The sequence below is a fragment of the Panulirus ornatus genome, chromosome 12, assembly GCF_036320965.1.
Source record: "Panulirus ornatus isolate Po-2019 chromosome 12, ASM3632096v1, whole genome shotgun sequence".
Taxonomy (NCBI): domain Eukaryota; kingdom Metazoa; phylum Arthropoda; class Malacostraca; order Decapoda; family Palinuridae; genus Panulirus; species Panulirus ornatus.
In genome coordinates this window covers 39,602,898-39,624,433 of record NC_092235.1, presented here as the reverse complement: position 1 = coordinate 39,624,433, position 21,536 = coordinate 39,602,898, and the positions used below count along the sequence as shown (strand labels likewise).

At 40.7% G+C, this 21,536-nt stretch overlaps 1 protein-coding gene across 1 annotated transcript in view; it reads left to right on the top strand.

Moving 5' to 3' along the window:
- The window catches only part of LOC139751736 (uncharacterized), a 96,717-nt gene that overhangs the window by 51,186 nt on the left and 23,995 nt on the right, over positions 1-21,536 (top strand). The window contains exons 2-3 of the mRNA XM_071667289.1: positions 11,587-12,009; positions 12,156-12,358. Coding sequence (XP_071523390.1) covers positions 11,596-12,009; positions 12,156-12,358 — 617 coding nt within the window. The 5' untranslated portion in view covers positions 11,587-11,595. The remainder of the gene's footprint in view (positions 1-11,586; positions 12,010-12,155; positions 12,359-21,536) is intronic.

Genomic DNA, 21,536 nt, shown 5'->3' with positions numbered 1-21,536 from the left:
AACCTCCTCACACCACACATTGTCCTCAAACATCTCATTTCCAGCACATCCATCCTCCTGCGCACAACTCTATCCATAGCCCACGCCTCGCAACCATACAACATTGTTGGAACCACTATTCCTTCAAACATACCCATTTTTGCTTTCCGAGATAATGTTCTCGACTTCCACACATTCTTCAAGGCCCCCAGGATTTTCGCCCCCTCCCCCACCCTATGATCCACTTCCGCTTCCATGGTTCCATCCGCTGCCAGATCCACTCCCAGATATCTAAAACACTTCACTTCCTCCAGTTTTTCTCCATTCAAACTCACCTCCCAATTGACTTGACCCTCAACCCTACTGTACCTAATAACCTTGCTCTTATTCACATTTACTCTTAACTTTCTTCTTCCACACACTTTTCCAAACTCAGTCACCAGCCTCTGCAGTTTCTCACATGAATCAGCCACCAGCGCTGTATCATCAGCGAACAACAAGTGACTCACTTCCCAAGCTCTCTCATCCACAACAGACTTCATCCTTGCCCCTCTATCCAAAACTCTTGCATTTACCTCCCTAACAACCCCATCCCTAAACAAATTAAACAACCATGGAGACATCACACACCCCTGCCGCAAACCTACATTCACTGAGAACCAATCACTTTCCTCTCTTCCTACACGTACACATGCCTTACATCCTCGATAAAAACTTTTCACTGCTTCTAACAACTTTCCTCCCACACCATATATTCTTAATACCTTCCACAGAGCATCTCTATCAACTCTATCATATGCCTTCTCCAGATCCATAAATGCTACATACAAATCCATTTGCTTTTCTAAGTATTTCTCACATACATTCTTGAAAGCAAACACCTGATCCACACATCCTCTACCACTTCTGAAACCACACTGCTCTTCCCCAATCTGATGCTCTGTACATGCCTTCACCCTCTCAATCAATACCCTCCCATATAATTTACCAGGAATACTCAACAAACTTATACCTCTGTAATTTGAGCACTCACTCTTATCCCCTTTGCCTTTGTACAATGGCACTATGCACGCATTCCGCCAATCCTCAGGAACCTCACCATGAGTCATACATACATTAAATAACCTTACCAACCCGTCAACAATATAGTCACCCCCTTTTTAAATAAATTCCACTGCAATACCATCCAAACCCGCTGCCTTGCCGGATTTCATCTTCCGCAAAGCTTTCACTACCTCTTCTCTGTTTACCAAATCATTTTCCCTAACCCTCTCACTTTGCACACCACCTCGACCAAAACACCCTATATCTGCCACTCTATCATCAAACACATTCAACAAACCTTCAAAATACTCACTCCATCTCCTTCTCACATCACCACTACTTGTTATCACCTCCCCACTTGCGCCCTTCACTGAAGTTCCCATTTGCTCCCTTGTCTTACGCACTTTATTTACCTCCTTCCAGAACATCTTTTTATTCTCCCTAAAATTTAATGATACTCTCTCACCCAAACTCTCATTTGCCCTTTTTTTCACCTCTTGCACCTTTCTCTTGACCTCCTGTCTCTTTCTTTTATACATCTCCCACTCAATTGCATTTCCCCAGGGAAATATATATATATATATATATATATATATATATATATATATATATATATATATATATATATATATATATATATATATATATATATATATATATATATATATATATATATATCCTTGAAGAATGTGAGGAAGTCGAGAACATTATCTCGGAAAGCAAAAATGGGTATGTTTGAAGGAATAGTGGTTCCAACAATGTTGTATGGTTGCGAGGCGTGGGCTATGGATAGAGTTGTGCGCAGGAGGATGGATGTGCTGGAAACGAGATGTTTGAGGACAATGTGTGGTGTGAGGTGGTTTGATCGAGTGAGTAACGTAAGGGTAAGAGAGATGTCTGGAAATAAAAAGAGCGTGGTTGAGAGAGCAGAAGAGGGTGTTTTGAAGTGGTTTGGGCACATGGAGAGAATGAGTGAGGAAAGATTGACCAAGAGGATATATGTGTCGGAGGTGGAGGGAACGAGGAGAAGAGGGAGACCAAATTGGAGGTGGAAAGATGGAGTGAAAAAGATTTTGTGTGATCGGGGCCTGAACATGCAGGAGGGTGAAAGGAGGGCAAGGAATAGAGTGAATTGGAGCGATGTGGTACACCGGGGTTGACGTGCTGTCAGTGGATTGAATCAAGGCATGTGAAGCGTCTGGGGTAAACCATGGAAAGCTGTGTAGGTATGTATATTTGCGTGTGTGGACGTATGTATATACATGTGTATGGGGGGGGGGTTGGGCCATTTCTTTCGTCTGTTTCCTTGCGCTACCTCGCAAACGCGGGAGACAGCGACAAAGTATAATAAATATAAAAAATATATATATATATATATATATATATATATATATATATATATATATATATATATATATATATATATATATATATATATATACAAACATAGACATATACATATATACACATGTACATAATTCATACTGTCTGCCTTTATTCATTCTCAGAGGCACCCCGCCACATATAAAAGGACAACCCCGTCCCCCCCGCATGTGCGCGAGGTAGCCTAAGAAAAAGACACAAAGGCCACATTCCTTCACACTCATTCTCTAGCTGTCATTTATAATGCACCGAAACCAAAGCTCCCTTTCCACATCCAGGCCCCACAAACATTTCCATGGTTTACCTTAGACACTTCACATTCCCTAGTTCAATCCATTGACAGCACGTCAAACCCGGTATACCACCTCGTTCCAATTCACTCTATTCCTTGCACGCCTTTCACCCACCTGCATGTTCAGGCCCCGATCACTCAAAATCTTTTCCACTCCATCTTTGCACCTCCAATTTGGTCTCCCACTTCTCCTCGTTCCCTCCACCTCTTTTTCAATCTTTCCTCACTCATTCTGTCTATGTGACCAAACCATTTCAAAACACCCTGTTCTGCTCTCTCAACTACACTCTTTTTATCACCACACATCTCTCTTACCCTTTCATTACTTACTATATCAAACCACCTCACACCACATATTGTCCTCACATATCTCATTTCCAGCACATCCACAGTCCTCCACACAACTCTATCCATAGCCCACGCCCCGCAACCATATGACATTGTTGGAACCACTATTCTTTCAAACATACTCATTTTTGCTTTCCAAGATAACGTTCTCAAATTTCAGACATTTTTCAACGCTCCCAGATCTTTCACCCCCTCCCCCATCCTATGATTCACTTCCGCTTGCATGGTTCCATCCGCTACCAAATCCACTCCCAGATATGTAAAACACTTCACTTCCTTTAGTTCTTCCTCACTCAAACTTACTTCCAAATTGACTTGTCCCTCAACCCTTTGTACCTAATAACCATGCTCTTATTCACATTTACTCTCGGCTTTCTTCTTTCACACACTTTACCAAACTCAGCCACTATCGCTGTATCATCAGCGAAAAACAACTGACTCACTTACCAAGCTCTGTTATCCACAACAGACTGCATACTTGACCCTCTTTCCAAAACTTTTGCATTCACCTTCCTAACAACCCCATCCATAAACAAATTAAACAACAATGGAGACATCCCGGACCTCTCCTGGAAAGCAACATTCACTGAGAACCAATCACTTTCCTCTCTTCCTACACGTATATATGCCTTACATTCTCGATGAAAACTTTCCACTGCTTCTAACGACATGCCTCCCACACCATATATTCTTGATACCTTCCACAGAGCATCTGTGTCAACTCTATTATATGCCTTCTTCATTATCCATAAATGTTACATATAAATCCATTTGCTTTTCTAAGTATTTCTCATATAAATTCTTCAAAGCAAACAACTGATCCACACATCCTCTACTACTTCTGAAACCACACTGCTCTTCCCCAATCTGATGATCTGTACATGCTTTCACCCTCTCAATCAATACCCTCCCATATAATTTCCCAGGAATACTGAACTAACTTATACATCTGTAATTCGAGAACTCACTTTTATCCCCTTTCTCTTTCTAAAATGGCATTATGCAAACATTTCGCCAATCCTCAGGCACCTCACCATGAGCCATACATGCATTAAATAACCGTACCAGTCAACAACACAGTAGACCCGTCTTTTAATAAATTCCACTGCAATACCATCAAAACCCGTTGCGTTGCCGGCTTTCATCTTCCGCAAAGCTTTCACTACCTCCTCTCTGTTTACCAAATCATTCTTCTAACCCTTTCACTTTGCACACCACCTCGACCAAAACACCCTATATCTGCCACTCTATCATCAAACACTTTCAACAAACCTTCAAAATACTCACTCTCTCTCCTTCTCACATCGCAACTACTTGTTATCAACTCCCCATTAGCCCCCTTCACTAATGTTCCCATTTGTTCCCTTGTCTTACGCACTTTATTTACCTCCTTTCAAAACATCTCTTTATTCTCCCTAAAATTTAATGATACTCTCTCACCCCAACTCTCATTTGCCCTCTTTTTTTACCTCTTGCACCTTTCTTTTGACCTCCTGCTTCTTTCTTTTATAAATATCCCAGTCATTTGCATTATATCCCTGTAAAAATCGTCTAAATGCCTCTCTCTTCTCTTTCACTAATAATCTTCCTTCTTCATCCCACCACTCACTACCCTTTCTAATCAACCCACCTCCCACGCTTCTCATTCCACAAGTATCTCTTGCGCAAGCCATCATTGCATTTATGGATCTGGAGAAGGCATATGATAGAGTTGATAGAGATGCTCTGTGGAAGGTTTTAAGAATATATGGTGTGGGAGGCAAGTTGTTAGAAGCAGTGAAAAGTTTTTATCGAGGATGTAAGGCATGTGTACGTGTAGGAAGAGAGGAAAGTGATTGGTTCTCAGTGAATGTAGGTTTGCGGCAGGGGTGTGTGATGTCTCCATGGTTGTTTAATTTGTTTATGGATGGTGTTGTTAGGGAGGTGAATGCAAGAGTTTTGGAAAGAGGGTCAAGTATGAAGTCTGTTGTGGATGAGAGAGCTAGGGAAGTGAGTCAGTTGTTGTTCGCTGATGATACAGCGCTGGTGGCTGATTCGTGTGAGAAACTGCATAAGCTGGTGACTGAGTTTGGTAAAGTGTGTGAAAGAAGAAAGTTAAGAGTAAATGCAAATAAGAGCAAGGTTATTAGGTACAATAGGGTTGAGGGTCAAGTCAATTGGGAGGTAAGTTTGAATAGAGAAAAACTGGAGGAAGTAAAGTGTTTTAGATATCTGGTAGTGGATCTGGCAGCGGATGGAACCATGGAAGCGGAAGTGGATCATAGGGTGGGGGAGGGGGCGAAAATTTCTGGGAGCCTTGAAGAATGTGTGGAAGTCGAGAACATTATCTCGGAAAGCAAAAATGGGTATGTTTGAAGGAATAGTGGTTCCAACAATGTTGTATGGTTGCGAGGCGTGAGCTATGGATATAGTTGTGCGCAGGAGGATGGATGTGCTGGAAATGAGATGTTTGAGGACAATGTGTGGTGTGAGGTGGTTTGATCGAGTAAGTAACGTAAGGGTAAGAGAGATGTGTGGAAATAAAAAGAGCGTGGTTGAGAGAGCAGAAGAGGGTGTTTTGAAAAGGTTTGGGCACATGGAGAGAATGAGTGAGGAAAGATTGACCAAGAGGATATATGTGTCGGAGGTGGGGGGAACGAGGAGAAGTGGGAGACCAAATTGGAGGTGGAAAGATGGAGTGAAAAAGATTTTGTGTGATCGGGGCCTGAACATGCAGGAGGGTGAAAGGAGGGCAAGGAATAGAGTGAATTGGAGCGATGTGGTATACCGGGGTTGACGTGCTGTCAGTGGATTGAATCAAGGCATGTGAAGCGTCTGGGGTAAACCATGGAAAGCTGTGTAGGTATGTATATTTGCGTGTGTGGACGTATGTATATACATGTGTATGGGGGGGTGGGTTGGGCCATTTCTTTCGTCTGTTTCCTTGCGCTACCTCGCAAACGCGGGAGACAGCGACAAAGCAAAAAAAAAAAAAAAAAAAAAATATATATATATATATATATATATATATATATATATATATATATACATACATATATATATATATATATATATATATATATATATATATATATATATATATATATATATATATATATAAATATATATATATATATATATATATATATATATATATATATATATATATATATATATATATATATATATATATATATATATATATTTATATATATATATATATATATATATATATATATATATATATATATATATATATATATATATATATATATATATATATATATATATATATATATATATATATATATATATATATATATATATATATATATATATATATATATATATACACATGAGATTGTCCAAGACAGACAACGAGCGTATCACAAACTTATTAAAGAAGGCTTTTCATTCTTGTTCTGTTCATATACAATATTCATGTTGCTGAAGTCTAAAAGAAAGATCCTTACCAGTTTGCCCAAAATAATACTTATCACAATTTCTACATGGCACTTTACAGATGCACCCAGGAAAATTTTCTGATGAGTTTATGATTAAGATTTTCTTTATGATATTATTGTTGCTGATCTAAAGATTTAAGCAACATTGGAAGTAAAGTTAAATCACTATTAAAAGGGAAAACTAAAAGATTCTTGTCGTCAATGGGAGGTTTGGGCTCAACTCTGTAAAATGACTTCCTTGCTAACTTAAGGGATTTATCAATGAAAGATCTAATAGAGTATATCTTCTCAAAGTCATCATCAATAAACTCTGGACTGCATATACGTAATGCCCTAAGGAACATAGATTGAAATGATTATTTAACGCTGTCATGTTGAGATAAGTAATAATGGACATATGAGCATACATTGGTAGGTTTTCTGTATATGCTAAACTTAAACTTGTTTCCTTGCCTATGGGTCATGCACTCTAAAAATGGTAACATACCATTATTTTCATTTTCTACAGTAAATTTGATGGAAGTTACTAAATTGTTAAGTAAGGGGAGAAATGTTTGTAAATTTTCATTTGTTGGCCAAACACAAAAACATCATCTACATACCTAAACCAAATTGCATTAGAAGGTAAGATATCCTTTAGTAATTTTGTTTAAAAAAATTCCATGGAAAGATTACTTAGCACAGGTGAAAGAGCGTTACCCATGACCATATCAAATTTTTTTAAGCATAATAATCTCCATTGAATTTAAATACACAGTCTTTTATACACAATTTTATCAGTTCACTGAAAACAGACTTTGAAAGGAGTAAATGAATATCATCTAAAAAATCAAATAAATATTCTAAAAGGTCATCAACTGGAACTTTTGTGAAAAGTGAGGAAACATCAAAGCTAACAAGTTTGAAATCAAAATTAACACTGATATTGTTAAGCTTAAATCTACTTGTTCATGATATTAGAATTTGATATCTTACCCACTAAAGGGCTTAATAAAGAAACTAATCATTTTGACAATTTATATGTAATGGAGCCCACTGAACTCACTATAGGTCTTGCTGGAAAATTTTGTTTATGCGTTTTGATAAGTCTATACATATATGGCAATGAGGGGAACAAAGATGACAAACTTTTGATAATAGAACCATTACCTTTCAACAACAACTTCAGTTCTTTATTGAAATGGGAATTAACTGCTTCTAGGGGATTTTTACTGAGTTTGAAGTATGTTGTGTCATCATTTAAAAGATCATTCATTTCAGATGAATAATTACTTTTGTCTATAATCACAACAGTGATGTTCCCATTTGTAGTCTTGTCTTGCGCACGTTATTTACCTCTTCCAAAACATCCTTTATTTTCCTTAAAATTTAATGATACTCTCTCACCCCAACTCACGCCGTGCCGCATTTCATATGACGCAAGGCTTTCACCACCTCTTCTTTCTTTACAAAACCACACTGCATGACTCTCTCAATCCGCATGTCATCCCAACCCGAACACCCTATATTTGCCACTCTATCATCAAGCACCTTTAACATTCCTGCAAAATATTCTATCTCCCCCTCACTTCATCACCACCTTTTATCATTTCCATTTTTGCCCCCTTCAACAATGTTCTCATTTGTTTTCTTGTCTTTCACACATTATCTGCCCTCTTCCAAAACATCTTATTTTCCTTAAAATTTACTGGTACTCGCTTTCCCTGCACCTTCCTCTTGACTTTCTGCTGCTTTCTTATATGTGTCTCCCAATCATTTGCACTCCTTCCCTGTGAGTACCGCTCAAGCGCCTCTCTTTCATTAGAAACTTTACATCTTTATCCCACCACTCGCTACACTTTCTTATGTGCACTCTTTCCCCCACAGACTTAATACTCGCTCCTCTCTCCAAGATTCTCGCATTTACCTCTCTCACCACCCCAATCATAAGCAAATTTAATAACCATAGTTATTAAATCACACATCCTTACCGAAGACCAACCTTCATTGTCTTCTCCCCTCCTTGTATTTCAATTTCTAAAAGAGGAAACAGAAGAAGGAGCCAAGCGGGGAGTACTCATCCTCCTCGAAGGCTCAGATTGGGGTGTCTAAATGTGTGTGGATGTAACCAAGAGAAAGGAGAGATAGGTAGTATGTTTGAGGAAAGAAACCTGGATGTTTTGGCTCTGACGGAAACGAAGCTCAGGGGCAAAGGGAAAGAATGGTTTGGAGGATTCTTGGGAGTAAAGTGAATTGGTTTGTGAGAGGACAAGACCTAAGGAAGGAGTAAGACTACTCCTGAAGCAGTTGTAGGAGTGTGTGATAGAGTGTAAGAAAGTAAATTCTAGATTGATATGGGAAAAACTGAAAGTGGATGGAGAGATATTGGTGATAACTGGTGCTTATGCACCTGGTCATGAGAACAAAAATTATGAGCGTTAAGTGTTTTGGGAGAAGCTGAGTGAGTGTGTCAGCAGTTTTGTTGCACGAGACCGGGTATCAGTGATGGGTGATTTAAATGCGAAGGTGAGTAATGTGGCAGTTGAGGGTATAATTGGTGTACATGGGGTATTCAGTGTTGCGAATAGAAATGGTGAAGAGCTTATGGATTTGTGTGTTGAAAAAAAGACTGGTTATTGGGAATTCCTAGTTTGATAAAGAGATATACAAGAGTATATTTATGTGAGTAGGAGAGATGGTCAAACAGCATTATCAGATTACGTGTGTTAACGAGAGACTTTTGGATGTAAATGTGCTGAGTGGGGCAGCTTGTGGAATGTCTGATCACTATCCTGTGGAGGCGAAGATGAAGATTTGTGGAGGTTTTCAAAAAAGAAGAGAATATGTTGGGGAGGAGAGAGTGGTGAGGGTAAGTGAGCTTGGAAAGGAGACTTGTGTAAGGAAGTACCAGGAGAGATTAAGCGTAGAATGACAAAAGGTGAGAGCAAATGACGTGAGGGAAATGGATGAAGAATGGGATGTATTCAGGGAAGCAGTGATGGCATGTGCAAAGGATGCTTGAGGCATGAAAAAGGTGGGAGATGGGCAGATTAGAAAGGGTATTGAGTAGTGAGATGAACAAGTAAAGTTGTTAATGAAAGAGAAAAGAGAGGTTTTTGGCCGATACTTACAAGAAAGTAGTGCAAATTATTGGGAGATGTATAAAGGATTGCAGCAGGAGGTCAAAAGGAAGGTGCAAGGATTGAAAAAGAGGGCAAATGAGAGTTGGGGTGAGAGAGTATCATTAACTTTTAGGGACAATAAAGGATGTTTTGGAAGAGGTGAATAACGTGCGCAAGACAAGACTACGTTGTGATTATAGACAAAAGTAATTATTCATCTAAAATGAATGATCTTTTAAATGATGACACAACATATTTCAAACTCAGTAAAAATCCCCTAGAAGCAGTTAATTCCCATTTCAATAAAGAACTGAAGTTGTTGTTGAAAGGTAATGGTTCTATTATCAAAAGTTTGTCATCTTTGTTCCCCTCATTGCCATATATGTATAGACTTATCAAAACGCATAAACAAAATTTTCCAGCAAGACCTATAGTGAGTTCAGTAGGCTCCATTACATATAAATTGTCAAAATGATTAGTTTCTTTATTAAGCCCTTTAGTGGGTAAGATATCAAATTCTAATATCATGAACAAGTAGATTTAAGCTTAACAATATCAGTGTTAATTTTGATTTCAAACTTGTTAGCTTTGATGTTTCCTCACTGTTCACAAAAGTTCCAGTTGATGACCTTTTAGAATATTTATTTGATGTTTTAGATGATATTCATTTACTCCTTTCAAAGTCTGTTTTCAGTGAACTGATAAAATTGTGTATAAAAGACTGTGTATTTAAATTCAATGGAGATTATTATGCTTAAAAAAAATTTGATATGGTCATGGGTAACGCTCTTTCACCTGCGCTAAGTAATCTTTCCATGGAATTTTTTTAAACAAAATTACTAAAGGATATCTTACCTTCTAATGCAATATGGTTTAGGTATGTAGATGATGTTCTTTGTGATTGGCCAACAAATGAAAATTTACAAACATTTCTCCCCTTACTTAACAATTTAGTAACTTCCATCAAATTTACTGTAGAAAATGAAAATAATGGTATATTACCATTTTTAGAGTGCATGACCCATAGGCAAGGAAACAAGTTTAAGTTAAGCATGTACAGAAAACCTACCAATGTATGCTCATATATCCATTATTACTTATCTCAACATGACAGCGTTAAATAATCATCATTTCAATCTATGTTCCTTAGGGCATTACGTATATGCAGTCCAGAGTTTATTGATGATGATTTTGAGAAGATATATTCTATTAGATCTTTCATTGATAAATCCCTTAAGTTAGCAAGGAAGTCATTTTATAGAGTTGAGCCCAAACCTCTCATTGACGACAAGAATCTTTTAGTTTTCCCTTTTAATAGTGATTTAACTTTACTTCCAATGTTGCTTAAATCCTTAAATCAGCAACAATAATATCATAAAGAATATCTTAATCATGAACTCATCAGAAAATTCTCCTGGGTGCATCTGTAAAGTGCCATGTAGAAATTGTGATAAGTATTATTTTGGGCAAACTGGTAAGGATCTTTCTTTTAGACTTCAGCAACATGAATATGGTATATGAACAGAACAAGAATGAAAAGCCTTGTTTAATAAGTTTATGATACGCTCGTTGCCTGTCTTGGACAGTCACATGTTTACCAAATTGCGTCCTAGCTACACGTCTCTTCGTTGTATAGCAACTGACTGTTATATTTCTCTGTTGTTTCTCCCCTGATGTGATTATTACACGAAAGTGCACTTGGGAACTTATCGCGTTTCATTTTCGCCGTGGACTCATAGGAATTTACTGGATCGCGCGCAAAATTGTGATAATATGATAATAAGGATATCTCGGTTAAGAGGTGCATATATTTAGTATTTTCATAGTCACATGGTTTAATTACAATTCACATTTTATCGATATTTCCTGAAAAAGCGCTGGCTCATGTTTACAGGGGAACCGAAGCACAGGTTGAGAGTTTATGATAATTTGTTTGATCACTGAGTGAGAACAGGCAGTGATATTAGTGGGATAATCTGATGATTTCTTCCTATAGCAGGATACCATGTCTGGGATTCAGGACATTCCGGGAGTACCCCAGGCAAGCATGAATTCCTCGAAGGCTGCACTGGCAGAAATGCCCATGGCTGGAAAAGAGAAACCTGGAATTGCGTTAGACTTCCCTGGAGTTCGCTTTGCCGATGAGAACATGACGACAAAGCCACAGCAGGAGACGCAAGTGGTGGTGGAAAGCCTTAGGGAGAATACCATGGAAAACGTGAAGTCAGCGCAGAAGGAGGCAGAGGAAATGGTGGAGGTAGACTGGCTAGGTGTGCCCCTTGCGGCTTCCACTCTGCCGGACTATACTTCCATGTACCACCACCACTTTTCTGACCATACCGGCGAGGCCTGCCTCACCCACGACCCTCAGACACTCCAGGGAACCGAGAAGAAAGCAGACCGAGAGTTGCATGAGCAGGTCAGTCGTGCCCGAATAGGAATATTTGCCAAGTTATGTCTATTTCTTTACTGTTGAAGATCTTATGAGTAAGATAAGTGAGTACTATGAAATACATCAAAAATGTATGTATGCTTTCCTTCATTCATTTCAATTCATTTGGCCAGTTCGAGGGTATTGGATGGGTGGCACGCGACACGGTGCCTGTTGGTCAAGAGGGAGGTTATGTCAAAATGGGCGGCCAAGTTGGGCAAGCACTACTCCACCCGCAGGGAGACCGCTGGACCACCCCACCGCCTGTGGTGAAGCGTCTGCGACGGACTGACCCTATGGAGTACCTCAACTTGTGTGATCCCCTTAACAAAGTACCGTAAGTATTTTTTTTTTTTTCACGTTGGAGGCTCCAGAATCAAGCACGAGTCGACATCAAGGCCAGGCCTTAACTGGAATATTGAACTATTAATGAAAGGTTAAAAGAAAGACACAAGGGAAAGTATTTACGAACTTTAGAGGAACTGAAAAGCCTGTCTTTTGAAATTTGGCAGATCATAGTTATCATTCATTATGAAAATAAACGTGTCAATTTGGTGACCCATTCTGTACGTGGGCACTGACACATCCATTTCTGTGCTTGTATCTTTATACTGAGTGCGTGAGGCTCTTAACCCAACTGTATAACTTGCCTCATGGATTACTCTAGTGTCCATCCATGCATGTATATATGCTTGGGAGATATAGGGTGTTTTGGTCGAGGTTGTGTGCGAAGTGAGAAGGTCAGGGAGAATGATCTGGCAAACAGAAAGAGGTAGTGAAAGTTTTGCGGAAGATGAAAGCCGGCAAGAAGGCGGGTTTGGATGGTATTGCTGGGGAATTTATTAAAAAAGGGGTTGATTGTGTTGTTGAATGGTTGGTGAGGATATTCATTATATGTATGGTTCATGGTGAAGTGCCTGAGGATTGGCGGAATGCATGTATTGTGCCATTGTACATAGGCATAGGGGATAAAGGTGAGTGTTCAAATTATAGAGGTATAAGTTTGTTGAGTATTCCTGGTAAATTATATGGGAGGGTATTGATTGAGAAGGTGAAGGCATGTGCAGAGCATTAGATTGGGGAGGAGCAGTGTGGTTTCAGAAGTGGCAGAGGATGTGTGGATCGGGTGTTTGCTTTGAAGAATGTATGTGAGATACTTAGAAAAATAGATGGATTCGTATGTAGCATTTATGGACCTGGTTAAGGCATATGGTAAGAGTTGATAGAGATGCTCTGTGGAAGGTATTACGAGTATATGTTGTGGGAGGTAAGTTGCTAGAAGCAGTGAAAAGCTTTTATCGAGGATGTAAGGCATGTGTACGGGTAGGAAGAGAGGAAAGTAAATGTCGGTTTGCGGCAGGGATGCGTGATGTCTCCATGGTTGTTTAATTTGTTTATGGATGGGGTTGTTAGGGAGGTGAATGCAAGAGTTTTGGAGAGAGGGGCAAGTATGCAGTCTGTTGGGGATGAGAGAGTGTTTGGGAAGTGAGTCAATTGTTGTTCGCTGATGATACAACGCTGGTGGCTGATTCGGGTCAGAAACTGCAGAAATTACTGCAGAAATTGGTGACTGAGTTTGGTAAAGTGTGTGAAAGAAGAAAGCTGAGAGTAAATATGAATAAGAGGTTATTAGGTTCAGTAGGGTTGAGGGACAAGTGAATTGGGAGATAAGTTTGAATGGAGAAAAACTGGAGGAAGTGAAGTGTTTTAGATATGTGGGAGTGGATTTGGTAGCAGATGTAACCATGGAAGCGGAGGTGAGTCACAGGGTGGAGGACGGGGCGAAGGTTCTGGCAGCGTTGAAGAATGTGTGGAAGGCGAGAACGTTATCTCGGAAAGCAAGAATGGGTTTGTTTGAAGGAATAGTGGTTCCACCAGTGCTATATTGTTGTGAGGCATGGGCGATAGATGGGATTGTGTGGAGGGTGGATGTGCTGGAAATGAGATGTTTGAGGACAATAAGTGGTGTGCGGTGTTTTGATCGAGTAAGTAATGAAAGGGTGAGAGAGATGTGTGGTAATAAAAAGAGTGTGGTTGAGAGAGCAGAAGAGGGTGTATTGAAATGGTTTGGTCATATGGAGTGAATGAGTGAGGAAAGATTGACAAAGAGGATATGTGTGTCAGAGGTGGAAGGAACGAGAAGGTGGAGACCAAAGAAGAGTTGGAAGGATGGATCGAAAAAGATTTTGAGCGATCAGGGCCTTAACATGCAGGAGGGTGAAATGCATGCGAAGAATGAAGTGAATTGAGATGATGTGGTATACCGGGGTCGACTTGCTGTGATCAGATTGAACTAGGGCACGAAAAGTGTCTGGGGTAAACCATGGAAGTTTTGTGGGGCCTGGATGTGGAAAGCGAACTGTGGTTTCGGTGCCTTACACATGACAGCTAGAGTCTAAGTGTAGACGGATGTGGACTTTGTTGTCCTTTCCTAGCGCTACCTTGTGTGTACGGGGGAAGGGGGGGGTCATTCAATGTGTGGCGGGGTGGCGGCGGAAATGGATGAAAGCAGTATGTATGAATATGTGCATGTGTATATATGTATATGTCTGTGTACGTATATGTATGTATACCTTGAAATGTATAGTTATGTATATTTGCGTGTGTGGGTGTCTGTGTGTATACATGTGTATGTGGGAGGGCTGGGCCCTTCTTTCGTCTGTTTCCTTGCGCTAACCCTCTAACACGGGAGACAGCGAAAAGGATAATAATAGAATATATATATATATATATATATATATATATATATATATATATATATATATATATATATATATATATATATATTTTTTTTTTTTTTTTATTTTTTTTGCCGCTGTCTCCCGCGTTTGCGAGGTAGCGCAAGGAAACAGACGAAAGAAAGGCCCAACCCACCCCCATACATATGTATATACATAAGTCCACACACGCAAATATACATACCTACACAGCTTTCCATGGTTTACCCCAGACGCTTCACATGCCCTGATTCAATCCACTGACAGCACATCAACCCCGGTATACCACATCGCTCCAATTCACTCTATTCCTTGCCCTCCTTTCACCCTCCTGCATGTTCAGGCCCCGATCACACAAAATCTTTTTCACTCCATCTTTCCACCTCCAATTTGGTCTCCCTCTTCTTCTCGTTCCCTCCACCTCCGACACATATATCCTCTTGGTCAATCTTTCCTCACTCATTCTCTCCATGTGCCCAAACCATTTCAAAACACCCTCTTCTGCTCTCTCAACCACGCTCTTTTTATTTCCACACATCTCTTTTACCCTTACGTTACTTACTCGATATATATATATATATATATATATATATATATATATATATATATATATATATATATATATATGATATATGATATTCCCTCAGAGGCCCAGTCCTCTGTTCTTGACGCTGCCTCGCTAACGCGGGAAATGGCGAATAGTTTGAAAAAAAGAAAAGATATATATATATATATATATATATATATATATATATATATATATATATATATATATCACATTTTTTTATTACTATTGTTTTTATTATACTTTGTCGCAGTCTCCCGCGTTAGCGAGGTAGCGCAAAGAAACAGACGAAAGAATGACCCGACCCACCACATGTATGTACATACACGTCCAGACACGCACATATACATACCTATGCATCTCAACGTATACATATATATATACACACAGACATATACATATATACACATGTAACATAATTCATACTGTCTGCCCTTACTCATTCCCGTCTCCAATCCGCCACACATGAAAGGACAACCCCCTCCCCCCGCATGTGCGCAAGGTAGCACTAGGAAAAGACAACAAAGGCCACATTCGTTCACACTCAGTCTCTAGCTGTCATGTATAATGCACCGAAACCACAGATCCATTTCTACATCCAGGCCCCACAAAACTTTCCATGGTTTACCCCAGACGCTTCACATGCCCTAGTTCAATCTACTGACAGCACGTCAACCCCGGTATACCACATCATTCCATTTCACTCTATTCCTTGCACGCCTTTCACCCTCCTGCATGTTCAGGCCCCGATCCCTCAAAATTTTTTCACTCCATCTTTCCACCTCCAATTTGGTCTCCCACTTCTCGTTCCCTCCACCTCTGACACACATGTCCTCTTTGTCAATCTATCCTCACTCATTCTCTCCATATGACCAAACCATTTTGATACACCCTCTTCCGCTCTCTCAGCCACACTCTTTTTATTACCACACATCTCACACCACATATCCTCAAACATCTCATTTCCAGCACATCCACCCTCCTCCGCACAACTCTATCCATAGCCCACGCCTCGCAACCATTTTTGCTCTCCGAGATAATGTTCTCGCTTTCCACACATTTTTCAATGCTTCCAGAACTTTCGCCCCTTCCCCCACCCTATGACTCACTTCAGCTTCCATGGTTCCATTCGCTGCCAAATCCACTCCCAGAACACTTCACTTCCTCCAGTTTTTCTTCATTCAAACTTACCTTCCAATTGACTTGTCCCTCAACCCTACTGTACTGTCTTACGCACTTTGTTTACCTCCTTCCAAAACATCTTTTTATTCTCCCTAAATTTAATGATACTCTCTCACTCCAACTCTCATTTGCCCTCTTTTTCACCTCTTGCACGTTTCTCTTGACCTCCTGCCTCTTTCTTTTATACATCTCCCACTCATTTGCATTATTTCCCTGCAAAAATCGTCCAAATGCCTCTCTCTTCTCTTTCACTAAAAATCTTGCTTCTTCATCCCACCACTCACTACCCTTTCTAATCTGCCCACCTCCCACGCTTTTCATGCCACAAGCATCTTTTGCGCAAGCAATCACTGCTTCCCTAAATACATCCCATTTCTCCTCCACTCCCCTTACCTCCTTAGTTCTCACCTTTTTCCATTCTGTACTCAGCCTCTCCCGGTACTTCCTCACACAAGTGTCCTTACCAAGCTCACTTACTCTCACCACTCTAGTCACCCCAACATTCTCTTCTTTTCTGAAAACCTCTACAAATCTTCACCTTCGCCTCCACAAGAAAATGATCAGACATCCCTCCAGTTGCACCTCTCAGCACATTAACATCCAAAAGTCTCTCTTTCGCGCGCCTATCAATTAACACGTAATGCAATAACGCTCTCTGGCCATCTCTCCTACTTTCATACTTTTTTTTTTTTTTGCTTTGTCGCTGTCTCCCGCGTTTACGAGGTAACGCAAGGAAACAGACGAAAGAAATGGCCCAACCCACCCCCATACACCATGTATATACATACGTCCACACACGCAAATATACATACCTACACAGCTTTCCATGGTTTACCGCAGACGCTTCACATGCCCTGATTCAATCCACTGACAGCACGTCAACCCCGGTATACCACATCGATCCAATTCACTCTATTCCTTGCCCTCCTTTCACCCTCCTGCATGTTCAGGCCCCAATCACACAAAATCTTTTTCACTCCATCTTTCCACCTCCAATTTGGTCTCCCACTTCTCCTCGTTCCCTCCACCTCCGACACATATATCCTCTTGGTCAATCTTTCCTCACTCATTCTCTCCATGTGCCCAAACCACTTCAAAACACCCTCTTCTGCTCTCTCAACCACGCTCTTTTTATTTCCACACATCTCTCTTACCCTTACGTTACTTACTCGATCAAACCACCTCACACCACATATTGTCCTCAAACATCTCATTTCCAGCACATCCATCCTCCTGCGCACAACTCTATGAATAGCCCACGCCTCGCAAGCATACAACATTGTTGGAACCACTATTCCTTCAAACATACCCATTTTTGCTTTCCGAGATAATGTTCTCGACTTCCACACATTCTTCAAGGCCCCCAGGATTTTCGCCCCCTCCCCCACCCAATGATCCACTTCCGCTTCCATGGTTCCATCCGCTGCCAGATCCACTCCCAGATATCTAAAACACTTTACTTCCTCCAGTTTTTCTCCATTCAAACTTACCTCCCAATTGACTTGACCCTCAACCCTACTGTACCTAATTACCTTGCTCTTATTCACATTTACTCTTAACTTTCTTCTTTCACACACTTTACCAAACTCAGTCACCAGCTTCTGCAGTTTCTCACATGAATCAGCCACCAGCGCTGTATCATCAGCGAACAACAACTGACTCACTTCCCAAGCTCTCTCATCCCCAACAGACTTCATACTTGCCCCTCTTCCCAAAACTCTTGCATTTACCTCCCTAACAACCCCATCCATAAACATATATATATATATATATATATATATATATATATATATATATATATATATATATATATATATATATATATATTTATTTTATTTTTTTTTTTTTGCTTTGTCGCTGTCTCCCGCGTTAGCGAGGTAGCGCAAGGAAACAGACGAAAGAATGGCCCAACACGCCCACATACACATGTATATACATACACGTCCACACACGCAAATATACATACCTATACATCTCAATGTACACATATATATACACACACAGACATATACATATGTACACATGTACATAATTCATACTGTCTGCCTTTATTTGTTCCTATCGCCACCTCGCCACACGTGGAATAATAACCCCCTACCCCCTCATGTGTGCGAGGTAGCGCTAGGAAAAGACAACAAAGGCCCCATTCGTTCACACTCAGTCTCTAGCTGTCATGTAATAATGCACCGAAACCACAGCTCCCTTTCCACATCCAGGCCCCACACAACTTTCCATGGTTTAGCCCAGACGCTTCACATGCCCTGGTTCAATCCATTGACAGCACGTCGACCCCGGTATACCACATCGTTCCAATTCACACTATTCCTTGCACGCCTTTCACCCTCCTGCATGTTCAGGCCCCGATCACTCAAAATCTTTTTCACTCCATCTTTCCACCTCCAATTTGGTCTCCCACTTCTCGTTCCCTCCACCTGTGACACATATATCCTCTTTGTCAATCTTTCCTCACTCATTCTCTCCATGTGACCAAACCATTTCAAAACACCCTCTTCTGCTCTCTCAACCACACTCTTTTTATTTCCACACATCTCTCTTACCCAACTATTACTTACTCAATCAAACCACCTCACACCACATATTGTCCTCAAACATCTCATTTCCAGCACATCCACCCTCCTGCGCACAACTCTATGAATAGCCCACGCCTCGCAAGCATACAACATTGTTGGAACCACTATTCCTTCAAACATACCCATTTTTGCTTTCCGAGATAATGTTCTCGACTTCCAAACATTCTTCAATGCTCCCAGAATTTTCGCCCCCTCCCCCACCCTATGATTCACTTCCGCTTCCATGGTTCCATCCGCTGCCAGATCCACTCCCAAGTATCTAAAACACTTCACTTCCTCCAGTTTTTCTCCATTCAAACTTACCTCCCAATTGACTTGACCCTCAACCCTACTGTACCTAATAACCTTGATCTTATTCAAATTTACTCTTAACTTTCTTCTTTCACACACTTTACCAAACTCAGTCACCAGTTTCTGCAGTTTCTTACATGAATCAGCCACCAGCGCTGTATCATCAGCGAACAACAACTGACTCACTTCCCAAGCTTTCTCATCCACAACAGACTGCATACTTGCCCCTCTTTCCAAAACTCTTTGCATTTACCTCCCTAACAACCCCATCCATAAAAAAATTAAACAACCATGGAGACATCACACACCCCTGCCGGAAACCTATATTCACTGAGAACCATTCACTTTCCTCTCTTCCTACACGTACACATGCCTTACATCCTCGATAAAAACTTTTCACTGCTTCTAACAACTTGCCTCCCACACCATATATTCTTAAAACCTTCCACACAGCATCTCTATCAACTCTATCATATGCCTTCTCCAGATCCATAAATTATTTTTTTTTATTATACTTTGTCGCTGTCTCCCGCGTTTGCGAGGTAGCGCAAGGAAACAGACGAAAGAAATGGCCCCCCCCCCCATACACATGTATATACATACGTCCACACACGCAAATATACATACCTACACAGCTTTCCATGGTTTACCCCAGACGCTTCACATGCCTTGATTCAATCCACTGACAGCACGTCAACCCCGGTATACCACATCGCTCCAATTCACTCTATTCCTTGCCCTCCTTTCACCCTCCTGCATGTTCAGGCCCCGATCACACAAAATCTTTTTCACTCCATCTTTCCACCTCCAATTTGGTCTCCCTCTTCTCCTCGTTCCCTCCACCTCCGACACATATATCCTCTTGGTCAATCTTTCCTCACTCATTCTCTCCATGTGCCCAAACCACTTCAAAACACCCTCTTCTGCTCTCTCAACCACGCTCTTTTTATTTCCACACATCTCTCTTACCCTTACGTTACTTACTCGATCAAACCACCTCACACCACACATTGTCCTCAAACATCTCATTTCCAGCACATCCATCCTCCTGCGCACAACTCTATCCATAGCCCACGCCTCGCAACCATACAACATTGTTGGAACCACTATTCCTTCAAACATACCCATTTTTGCTTTCCGAGATAATGTTCTCGACTTCCACACATTCTTCAAGGCCCCCAGAATTTTCGCCCCCTCCCCCACCCTATGATCCACTTCCGCTTCCATGGATCCATCCGCTGCCAGATCCACTCCCAGATATCTAAAACACTTCACTTCCTCCAGTTTTTCTCCATTCAAACTCACCTCCCAATTGACTTGACCCTCAACCCTACTGTACCTAATAACCTTGCTCTTATTCACATTTACTCTTAACTTTCTTCTTCCACACACTTTACCAAACTCAGTCACCAGCTTCTGCAGTTTCTCACATGAATCAGCCACCAGCGCTGTATCATCAGCGAACAACAACTGACTCACTTCCCAAGCTCTCTCATCCCCAACAGACTTCATACTTGCCCCTCTTTCCAAAACTCTTGCATTTACCTCCCTAACAACCACATCCATAAACAAATTAAACAACCATGGAGACATCACACACCCCTGCCGCAAACCTACATTCACTGAGAACCAATCACTTTCCTCTCTTCCTACACATACACATGCCTTACATCCTCGATAAAAACTTTTCACTGCTTCTAACAACTTTCCTCCCACACCATATATTCTTAATACCTTCCACAGAGCATCTCTATCAACTCTATCATATGCCTTCTCCAGATCCATAAATGCTACATACAAATCCATTTGCTTTTCTAAGTATTTCTCACATACATTCTTCAAAGCAAACACCTGATCCACACATCCTCTACCACTTCTGAAACCATACTGCTCTTCCCCAATCTGATGCTCTGTACATGCCTTCACCCAAATCCATTTGCTTTTCTAGTATTTCTCACATACATTCTTCAAAGCAAACACCTGATCCACACATCCTCTACCACTTCTGAAACCATACTGCTCTTCCCCAATCTGATGCTCTGTACATGCCTTCACCCTCTCAATCAATACCCTCCTATATAATTTCCCAGGAATACTCAACAAACTTATACCTCTGTAATTTGAGCACTCACTCTTATCCCCTTTGCCTTTGTACAATGGCACTATGTA